This window comes from Rhyacophila brunnea, unplaced genomic scaffold, assembly GCF_057557595.1.
Source record: "Rhyacophila brunnea isolate RB1 unplaced genomic scaffold, BYU_Rbru_1.0 scaffold_6, whole genome shotgun sequence".
NCBI lineage: Eukaryota > Metazoa > Arthropoda > Insecta > Trichoptera > Rhyacophilidae > Rhyacophila > Rhyacophila brunnea.
In genome coordinates, this window is record NW_028233276.1 from 30968430 (window position 1) to 30980620 (window position 12191).

At 34.1% G+C, this 12191-nt stretch overlaps 1 protein-coding gene across 1 annotated transcript in view; it reads left to right on the forward strand.

The window, feature by feature from the left end:
* The window catches only part of Sema5c (Semaphorin 5c), a 459820-nt gene that overhangs the window by 354733 nt on the left and 92896 nt on the right, over positions 1 to 12191 (forward strand). The window contains exon 4 of the mRNA XM_085957163.1: positions 10149 to 10251. Coding sequence (XP_085813289.1) covers positions 10149 to 10251 — 103 coding nt within the window. The remainder of the gene's footprint in view (positions 1 to 10148; positions 10252 to 12191) is intronic.

The window sequence follows — 12191 nt, forward strand, 5'->3', positions numbered from 1 at the left end:
TTAAATACTGTCAAATTGATTAATATAATGAGTCTAAAACTGGCTTAGTGTGCCGGCCTTTAATATGTTACTGTAGAGGTGTGTAATTAAAATGTTGTAAATACGCACTATCGAATAAATCTTTCTAAAAAAACGAAACGTCAAACGTTTAATGTCTTTAAATAAACATTAGGTAATAAAGCATGTAATATTTAATGATCGATTAATCTTGCTAGCCGTGAAAATAATTGTGTCATAATTCGTTCAAATCAATGTTTCGCAACGCTAAAGAGGGTGCTTGGTTCAGGTTTTTTTTATTAAGTAAAAGTGGTGTACCATTGAAAAGTTTCCATGGCCAGTTTTTCTCCCTTTATAGTGCAGGAGGAGAACTTTTTCATTTTTTTTCGATCTCCCTATAAATATATTTTTATTAAGGTTTTTTTCGGATTTATGGGCACACTGAAGGTTGGGTTATATCAAGTATATCGATTGTCGATACTTAACTAAAAAAGATTTGAAGTTATACTCACACATTTTTATTATTTTAGAAAAATCGATGCTTTAAAAATTTAATATAGCTTACGTTTAACATGCATAACTTGAAAACACCTCAGATATATTATACCTACCTACTAGAAAAAATCTTTTTTTTGTGTTTTAAATTAAGGTATCATTAATTGTCCTGATTACTAACCGACGCCCGGCTCTCACCAAATATTTGGAAGGTATAACGTACTCAAAAAATTAATAAACCAATTGTTTTATTCAATGAAAAATTCACAAGATTTGAGAATGTAACATTATAATAATATAATATATTGATGTATGTATGTTCAATAAAAATAATGTTACATTCTTAAATCTTGTGAATTATTCGTTGAATAAAAGAAATTGTTTATTACATGCGTTTAAACTATGAAGTATTAAAAAATCACTGTATGATCGTAGAAAAAAATATTAAACTACACTTTTATGATAAAAAATATCCATAACTAATAATCGACTATTCAATAAACGCTCATTTTCTTTGGATGATTTTTTTCTTTTAAAACACTTTAAAGTATAAATTATCAGAAAAATGTATTAAGTTGGATGACTCGTATTCTGTCGTTAGATACCGCTATTGGTATTACGCTCCCTCTTAATAGTAGAGTTCATGTTAGATGTAAATACTCGTATTATCTTCATATTAAATCATCGTTTGAAAATAAAATAACCGCAGTGTTTTCTTGTCTGTATATTATTCTGGGTAAGTAACAATCAATTTTATTTCCTATTTAGTATCGCATGTCACTAACTTCGCCGATATTGTATTGCGAAGTGCGTTTAGATTGAAACGGTAGTCTGGGGTACATTCATTCACCGCAATGCGTCGGAATAAGTAGCTTCGGTCTGCCATTGATACCCTCGACCACATTGCTTTTGGACATCAATCTGCAGCGCCACTCGCAAGTCGAGCCGTCCGTCCGTTGGCGGTTGCGCCGCGTCGCTTGTCCATCTCGCGGCGTCTCACAGCGAATAGGGATGGGATTATTGGAAGAAAGTATGAGCACCTTTTATAAGTAAATACCTTTCTATGTTAACGACAACAGTTACTTTCTAAGGACGCGGCGGGAAAACTAAATTATAATTTATTACAGTAATGTATTGAGGCACATGATTTATTATCGGTACATTAATAGCGTTGGCAGTCAAATCTGCTTCACAATATGGCACCGCGTATTTATGTAAAAGCTTCTTCCAAAAAATATTAACCTACTCACTGAAATATTGATGCCAAATAATAACCAATTATACGCTACAAAATAATAAGTGTAGATTGTATTGATTTGATTGACCACTTCAACACTTCCTGTTTCAGAACAAGATAACGAATGATAATTCGGATCGGAATATATGTATTCTGCTCCCTGCCGCCATAAGAGGAGTTGAAGAATATCTCATTGAGCATTTTGAATAATATAAGTTTACAACCGTTTCAATGAGTATGTATAAGCAGTGGTACTCAAAGGGCACTAAATACCCACATGGATGCCCTAAAACCCGCTGGACAGACCAGCTCACAAAGTTCGGTGGATGTACGTGGCGAAGAGGCGACGTTGGACCTGACTCGGCCACGTGCTGCGGATGCCAGAAGAGAATTTCCAACCAACCAATCGGATTCCGGCGTCCTAGAAAGCCGCTATATACAATCTATAGAGTGTATACGGTGGAGCTACGGCATACTTCTTTGACCTGGAATGATTCAAGAAGACTGGCGAGCGACAAGGATTCTTGGAGGTGCTTCGTGGTGTTCGTATGCTCCAACTAAAGGGCGGATATGGCAAAAGAAGGATGTACGTGGCAGCAGGCGGGCAAAGAACTAGGGACCGGAAAGAGTGGAGAGAGCTATGGGGTGGCCTTCATCCAGCAATGGATCGACCCTGACTGATGATGAAATGAGTTAGATCAGTAAATTTTGAAGCAACCATATATTAATTACACAAGGAATGGGGAAGAGAATCCGGAAATTGAATAAAAAATCCGTGAACCGATTATATTATAAGATCTTCGTCAAAATTATTGCAGCGAACGTTTATCGATTTAAAATAGAGTAATCGGTTTACGAGTACTGTGTCAATTGTGTTATTTTTGCTAGTATGTACAATTTACAACAAATTAGGAACGTCATTCGCATTCATATAGTACTTAACAGTAACTACACTTTAGTATACCTACTATACTGTTACATTTTGAAAACAATATTGATTATTTAAAACATCAATAACATCTCTACATCGCAGACATCTCTAAATTGATCAAGTATCAGTGTCATTGACCGGCGTAAGTACTCGCCTCTTGAGGTAATGGTTGGACAAAAGACAAATCTACCACGATGTAACGAGATTTTCAAGGTTGTGCAGAGCGAATAGTCAATAATGATGTGGCCATCATGATGTATTTCTAGTTTTTGTACGCATTTTAATGCAAACACGCCTTTCAACTTGGAACAATGTTAAATTTATTGTTTGATTGTTTATCCCTATGATCATCTCACGGCGAATGCAGTGGGAATTTTTTCAACAAGTCTGACGGCTTGACCGTACTTACCTTTATGTCTAATTAACATTGATTAACTAGCGTAATTTTACGATGGTTTCGATTCCAGCTAGTCAGTAAAATTTTTTTCTTCGTGCACTTCCTAACGGAGATAGTTTTACGGTTGTTATTATCATCTCATTGGTATTAAACTAACCCAATCAGATCGCATTCATCATAATATTATGTCTTTGCCCAGTAGGTATCAAACGAAGACACTTTACGAAGCGATTAGTAAGCTCCTAAAACATGATTCGGTAACAAGCGATTGCCTATTTATCATTTAATATTTTCCTCAAATACAAAAATTAAGGTTAGGTATCAAATATTATTCACTTGTATTTTTATTAAAATTATTGTGCAATGACATCCGCCTGACTGCATATAAAACTCACGATTATTCAAGATGATTGGCGTCACATACAATACATATTTAAAAATATATGGCATACCAGAAAAATAAAACCGTATCATTGTAAAATATTCATTATATGGGAATTAAAGTATGATACGCGGAGCAGTGATGTTATTTATTTTTGCCGATGGTTCAATTTTTGGTTTCAGACTTAGATAGTTGTTTTAACATAAAATCTATCAGTGGCGAAGGGTGGAGGTAGGCTGTTAAGATCCGCCATAATAGTGTACATTTACCTTTTTCAGTCAAATGTATATGTTTTTATTGAAATAAGACTACAATTTACAGATGGTATTGGTTGGGTTTTAAAAATCAATTAAAACCTGTCTTACCAAACCATAATAGTATTAGTATATTTTAGGCGATATAACAAAATTGTGCACATTTTTTCATTCTTACTTATTTGTTTTCGTTAGATTAAGAATACGTATGACACATATTGTTGGTTCATTTTTTTAATTCATCAAGCTATGCCTAAACCAAACTATAATAGATAAAAAATATTATTCTATTTATAAAATATCCAAATTTATGTATGATTTAATTGCATAATTTTAGATATACGAGTATTTTTTGACTATTATCTATTATGGCTTGGTTTTCGCAGGGTTTAATTGAATTTTAAAAACTAACCAACACCATCTGTAAAATGTAGTCTTATTTCAATGAAAACAAGTATGTATGACTAACAAAGTTTAGTGTGCAATATTTATGGCGGATCTTAACAGCCTGACTCCACCCTTCGCTACTGAAATCTATATAATATGTAAGTCAAAATATGTTTCGTTTGATTTTTTCCTGCTTGGCCCCAACTGACATATACGTTTATTTTGTTTAAATTTCCTTTCCTGCCAATTCCAATTTTGAATTTTCACGATGGATAATTTTTGTATATTTTGGATTCGATTTTAATTTCTTTTGTTTGACTTGGCTGTCAGAATTCTATTCATTTTGACATTTTGCCTCGTAGATACCGATATTTTAATATTGAATAATGCAATTATTATTATTTTGTTAAGTAAGATAAATGTATATCGGTCAATGAAGCGACCTCGTGCGAAACCGGATTAATTGAAAATTTAATATCATGCTTTATTGAATATTGAAATTAATACGAATAAAAAATAATACAAAACTATTTCTTTTATTCAGCGAATAATTTACATTAACATTCTTTATATTGAAAATAAACTATTTAATGCAATAACGCCATCAGTAAAATGCTGAAAATTATAAACAATGTACCTAACTCAAATGTGCACGTTTTTTAATTACATTCGTTTATTTCCCTCCAGGTATTATCAGGTACGCATAGGAAGGTAACCCCTTGATGGAAATTAAATTAAAAGTCACGTTGAAATAAAGTACGCGTTTCTATTTCTTTTATCAGTTATCACTGTGTGATTTATGTCTTGTCTGTTTGTTTTTTGGCAAAACCGTTTTCAATTATTATTTACTGCTGGACACTGCTTGAATATTAAATCTTATCAACGCTAAAAAATCTCCGTACCCACGCACGCGCGCACGCCTTATGCGGATTTTAATGCGAATTGACATTGAAAAATATAAGATGATTTATTAACCCCAACTAGCTTTATGTAAAAACAAAAGAATACGTTGGGCTATGCTGTAACGGCCGTAATGGGTGTGGTGGTATCTATACCAGTGCTGCCAACTTTACTGTCGTTAACAATAATATGCTAGAGATGGTGAGAGCCAGCGTTGCCAACTTAGCGTTTTACTTGCCAGATCTCACATCTTTTTAATAGGCATCTAGCTCGCAAAATTTGCGTCTGGTGTATGGGGTTAAAACTAGCATTTTTCAATTCCGCAAACAGCTTAAAACTTCTTTAAAAAGCTAGAATATTACAACAGATTTGCTTGGTAATAAACATGTTAGGATTTCATACTGTACCTATATCTTACATAATAAAATTGATGTTTTCGTGCAATTTGGATTTATTTGACACAATTATAAATGAAGACCAAATTTCGAACTTTCGGACGGTATTTATTAATTTCGAAACAATATCTTCGTCAATCATTGTTCTCATGAAATAATGTTGATAACTATGACTTGATTTTGAGAAAATCTAGCATTTTTCCGTTATCTAGCTCTAGCTTACTTTCTTAATCCATATATCAATGTCATATTTTGTGACTAATATTAGGTATACTGGTATTATACAACCCTGATGAAAACCGTCGCGCAGTCGAGGGGGGGGGGTTCGGGCCAGACAGATGTATGCATGCTTATATCGGAGAAAGGCTATTACAATTATTAGTGCAATGCGTCAAAAGATAATTTTCGTCGTTCAAAAAAATAATAGTTTTCTTCTATATATAAAGATCATAAGTTGTAGGTCACCCGATGCCCGGAATGGCGCAGTCGGCAGCGTGCGCGCTTGATTTAGACACCTATAGATCGATCGTGCCTACTGGCTTGCTGATTTTTCACAATTTACGTGTACTACGCGTAAAAAAAGTATTCACTTAAAAAACAGATAAATCGCTATTTCAGTTCCCAGGTCGAGTCATATACCTAATAATATAGGCTACGCAGTGTGAAAGTATTTCAACAAAGTTATACGAAGATTCCAAACACACAATAATAATATGTATATTCGTTGGAAAAGTAGGAACTGATCCATCGCTGACAAGCAATCAGGAATCAACCGTGCTAATCTCTGCTTCACGGTGGACTATCTTATAAAATTAGACAGTAAAATAAAAAAAATATTTGTGGTCATAGATGAATTAAATAAACATATGGCCATACACGAAGTCAGTCCCTAATGCATGCTCCTGTTCACTCCTTCTATTATTTGGGCCAAAGGATATAAGCGATTTGATTGTGTACAATCTGTGAGTGAATTGAAAGTGACTTCGAAATTGACAGCTCTAGAAAACGACTGCGTTGTCATCATTATGTTTATTTATTTTTTTATTTCTGTAACTGTACATATAAAATTTATATTTAATATGACCGAGTATTGACTTTTTGAGAACGTTTTAACATCTGCCGTGTCACTGTTATCTGATATTAAAATTGATGACTTATTGATATTAGCATCGAAATAGGTACTTATCATGTTATAGTCTTCGCCCGTGGGAAATGGAAGCCACACATTATTAAAGCATATTATTATAATCCAAAATGCGCCTGATTAGTTATTTACAGTTACCTACTAATGGCTACTAATAAAAATGGTTTGTATGGGTCCATTTTAAAAAAATATACATAATATTTTTTTAATGATTCTTAAGACGGAGGTTGGTGGTGGGGTTAAGAAAATCTAGTTACTAACAGTTTCTCTTCGCTTCAATCGCGAAATTCCACAATTTTATAGTTACATTCCTCATACCCAGACACTTACTACTTCATCATGTTCAATCCTAAAAGTATCATATAGGCATCCACAGAGTTGAAGTTGTGCTTACAAATTTTGTTTTTACGAGAAATTGGTGTCAGCCACTTGCTCAGCCTATTGGGTCAAAAGAATATGTACCTATCACATTATAAGTCAACACGTTACCGCTAGGCCATTGTGGATGTTGCCTTGTATTATTATTCTGAAAACATATTCTGCTATTACTGTATACTTAAAAAATTTTTTTAATATAATATGCATTTTCTCACAGTCATAAACTATTTTCACTTTTGGCAATGATAAATATACTTAAAATAGACATATATTTATTTTTTTACATTATTGCTTTGTTCCAAGTCCGGTATGTCGAATAATCGTTGATCAGATAATCAAGACTCTATACAAATACTGTTTTTAAGCAATTCATTAGGTTTCTTGATTGATTATAAAGTAATTTAGTCAGTAGTATAAATATACGTTCCCGCCTACAAACCTTGATTCTGAAAAAGTATCACTGAGGAACCGTACAATACGTACGTCAAATGATGCTGGGTACGATGTCGAAGACCTGACAGCGAAAGTGGGATGCCTCCACTAAGGTCAGGTACACATATTTGTAATGTCTTAATGTCCAAAGGCGATTGGGGATAACCAGTTTAACTCCTGACCATCACACCATTAAATTCTTGACTGGGCACGGTGAATTCGTTGCCAAGCTCTTTGGGTTTAGACTATTCCCCGACCAACATGCCCATGTGGCGGATAACAACAGGATGCAAACCACATCCTCTGTGAATGTCCGAGAATATGCTCCGAAAAGGAAGAGATGCTCAAATCTGTCACAACCACAACTAGCTTTTGAGCCCATCGGGCCATCCGACCTGATCGCCGTAAACGTCAACTATATCTAATGCTCTAAAAAATGCGGCGTTGCGTTTCTGATGTTAAGAACTCTTTACATGATTTAGTATGTCCGTAGCATGGCCCCCACAAGGGGGGGCTGACAGGGCTCTAGCTTAGGGGTCCGGCGTGACGGGTCGACCAGATAAATGAGATAAACACACATCTAACATTTGCTCTAAAAGTTTAAAAAAAAATGTTGCCTGCGGTGCTATTTTACTTCGAGATTGAACAACCTTTTTAAAATATACGATTGTACAATGCAATGTTTGGTTGATGTGTGTTGATACTCGACAACTCCATAATTCGATATCTTAAAACATCGCTAAAAAAATACACTGAATTTTATTTGACCTCGATCACCATTTGGAAAATGCCACTGTGGATCGTCAGACTGCCTTTAACCTTAGCGATAGGTAGAGGGCCCGGCAAAGATCCTGGCCTGGGGCTCCGCTTCAGGATATGGGGGCCGTGGTCCGTAGCATTGTTTTTACATATGTAAAGTATATGTACCTAAATTAATTAGGATCATTTATTTTATGTTAATTATCCGTGCTCCTTCCTTCCATGGGTACTTTTTTTATTAAATTAAGTATAAGTAAACTCAGTCAAAGCACATTTTAAGAGTGTATGGCGACTGTCTTGGGCATCTGCTACGGAGACATTTCTAGGCTTAAACAACTGCTGATGCTTCATATCCAAACGTAATGCCTCGTGACATGCTTGAATAAGACCGATTGTGGTACTGGGAGGTTGGTTTGGATATAACTATTAGGTAGTAGAAATCTAGATATATAATATATTTTTTATTAATTAAAAATAAATATTTGCATAAAAAAACCACAGAGTTGCTTGGATTGAGTTGGCACACACAATATTGGGTTCGATAAATTCCGGCTGATTTATAAAAAAGGCAATCAAATGAATATTTACACCACCTACGATTCCAACTGTTTATTATCAAGTTCCTGTATTAGATTTTTGCATATCTGTCTTAATTATTGAGAATATCTCCACGTCGTTCTTCGGTTAGAAGTTATTCGGTTACCGTTATCGAAGTAGTTTTTTGTTGTGCAAAATATTTTGGAGACCGGATTCAGTACACAATCAATTTGTTTGCTATTTTTGCCTATCGATCAATCCGACATTGACAATTAACTGTTTCTTTAATCTGTGAGCTGATTTGATTAGAGATAAAAATATTTAGGAGCCTAGTTATTAAAATATCATTATCTACCTAGCCATTTTAATAATATGAAGTATGGCGATTGTATAATATAGATTATAGATTAACATCATAACTAACCACTATAAACGATTTTGCCATTAGGCGTTTTGATATTAGTGTCTAATCAATTATAATTTTTGTCGACACTGTGCCCTGCACCAAACCCGCCTCGTAATGCAAAATATGCTTTGCAGTTTGCTCGAGGGCGTTTGAATTTAAGGACGGCCAAAAAAAAACGGATTTTTTTTATCCCGACCGAACACTTTCCAAAAGTCATAAAAAAACTACCATAAAACTTATAGATCCTCCGGTATAAGTTGTTCGATGAGTGAGGGCACCACATGCTAACATTATTTGACATAGTTTTTATACTGTGATAAGTTCTAAATTCGAACACTGGACGATTTAATGTGTTGTATCTATAGGAATTCATCAAACATAGCCCATCTGTTTTAGATTAGTGAGTTGTAAATATTAATATGAATATCAATGGTTGTAAATGAATTTATTCTCGTACATTTAAAATAAAAAGATTTCGAATATGTCGACTAAACTATTTTAAAACCCACTTTTGTTTGCGACTGCATTTCTCAAAAAAATGCTTTACAGTACTTATTCCAATTATTATGTAAAAGTATTCGATTATTTTAATTCAAAGATTAATGCGGGAGGGGGCGTAGTTCTTTGGAGCAGGAATGCCCTCCAAAAGTCACTTCATTCTCCAACCCATACAGGGCACTGCAATGAATATGATTATTGGTTTCTAGGAATATTTTAAGCGCAATAATTACCCTTGATTAAGATTTGATTGTTTTCTTAGACAAGGTATGACTAATTTGATAGTAAATATTTGAAATCGTTTATCTAGGTACTCGTTTTTTTATATCTGTGGTTGTACAACATGTTTGAATGAGATGAATGAGATTGTAAATCACAATAGTTCAAATTAACGTATACTATGGGGGTCCGTGATGGACGTTTAGTAGTGTCGGAATTTAGGCAAATTTACCTGTTAATTTTTCATTGTGTTCTTATTTCTGTATTTGACAAGTTGAGCGATCATTTATCGTAAAGAATCTGTCCCAAAACCTTTTAAACAAGAGACCAAGATCCACATCGAATTGTGGAGCCAATAAAAACTAGCAGTTAAAACATTTTTTAATTTTATCTATTTCAGATTTGATGGCAGCTGGCAGTGAAAGATTCTCTGATGATGGAGTCACTTCGTATAGTCAGCTACTTTTCGATGTGGCGAGAAACCAGGTGTTTGTCGGGGCAAGGTGAGTGTTATTGAAAGTTTTTATTCATTCATTTTTATGAAGATATCTGTTACTATATTTTAAAAGTTATATTATTTAACTAGATTTATTTTTAATATGTACCTACATCATTTTGAAAAACTACAGTAAGATACTGTTACAAGGATAATAGTACCTACTAACCCGCATAATGAAAGATGTGAGTTCAAATCCGACGCAGTTCTATTCTTTTTCTACTTATTTAAGCTGGTATTACAGACCATTCAGGTCCGTGGTCGACTGTACAACCGTCCTCCAGCAATCCCTCTCAAGTCAATCACACTCGGCCTTTCTGCATCTCTCGTGACGTTATCCGCCCATTTCCTCCGGCGGCGGCCAAGGGGTTTCTTCATAAATTTTATGGAGAGCTCTAGCTAGGTCCATCGCATCTAACAACATGGCAGCGTATTAGCGTGATTCTTTTTCTGAGGTTTTGCAAAATGATGTACATATTTTAAATAATAAGACTACTACTATAACACTATTCAAAATATCTACTCTTATTGGTGCTTTCAATCGCAATGTGACCAATTTTCAGACACACATGGAGTGCTTGTGTGTTGTGCCAGTGACGTCCCTAGACAAAATGCCGCCCCTAGGCAGCGTCAAAATGCCGCCCCATTTTTTTTATATCTAAGAAATGTGTTGTATCGATGCATTAATAACAAAATATATACCACTAAAACATACAAAATTAAATTTAGATATTAAAAGCGAATAAACATAATATTAGTTAGACACTTACCCAAATCACCAGAGTCTGAGATTCTATTTGTTGATATGTCTGACAAATTTGGTTTGCAGAGTACCATTTAGTAATAATACGCAGATGTATTATTTTCACACTATTTTTCTATGCTATTATTGTACAACATGTAAACAAAATCATTTTCCTTATCATTCATTTAATATGAACATACTTTTAATCACAAATACACTATTAATTAATTGTCTCAACACTCAACTGTTACAATAAACAAACTTTCCTGGCCTTTTTTGTAGCAAAGTCCGTAACTATGTCATCCAAATCTAATTTATATGCCATTTCTGCTTCAATAGACAATATTGCAAGTCCATTTAGCCTTTCTTCGGTCATCCTAGATCGGAGATAATTTTTAATAATTTTCAGTTTTGAAAAACTCCTCTCTGCGCTAGCCACCGTTATTGGCATTGTCAATATTATCCTAATTGAAGTGACCGTATTTGGATAGATTTCTTTCAAATTATTATCATAAATAAATTTTAGTACGTCATGTGGCGAAGACTTTTCAGTCACAAGTCTACACAGTAATTTTAACTCCTCACAAAGCTCCACTGCATCGACATCAGATGTCCCGTTTGCAGTGAGTTTAATTTCTAAATTTTGACAATCTTCCAATAAATTTTCAGGAGTCATGTTTCTTAAGAGGCTAATATTATACATAAATTTGAAAAATCTTCCATGATATTTTAATTCCTCAAATCGATCTTCAATTGAATTTATAGCCTTATCTACTACTTGATTGAAAAACTCGACTTCAAATTTTTTTTCAGGGTTATGTAGAGGCGTTTCATCACAACTCTCATACTCGAAATGTTTCGGTACTCTTCGTCTTCTGCAATCTGTTTCTTTGGGAAATTCTGCAGGTATTTCGAGGGCTTCTGCTAATTGGTGTGCGATTATTTTCATTTGTACTAAGCCATTTTTTCTATAATTACGCAAAAAATTTAAAACAGCTTCAATGGAATCAAGCGCGCTGGTTATATTAAATTCTATCATTTGCAACTGTTTACTGACTGGATTTATAGAACTCAAAATATCATACCAAACTATGAGACAATTTATAAATTTAAAGTTGCATATATTTTTTGATAATGCGATGGCATCATTTTTGGTCTGCAAACTATTTTCAGTGCGTGAATTGGCATGTTTCTCTTCAATA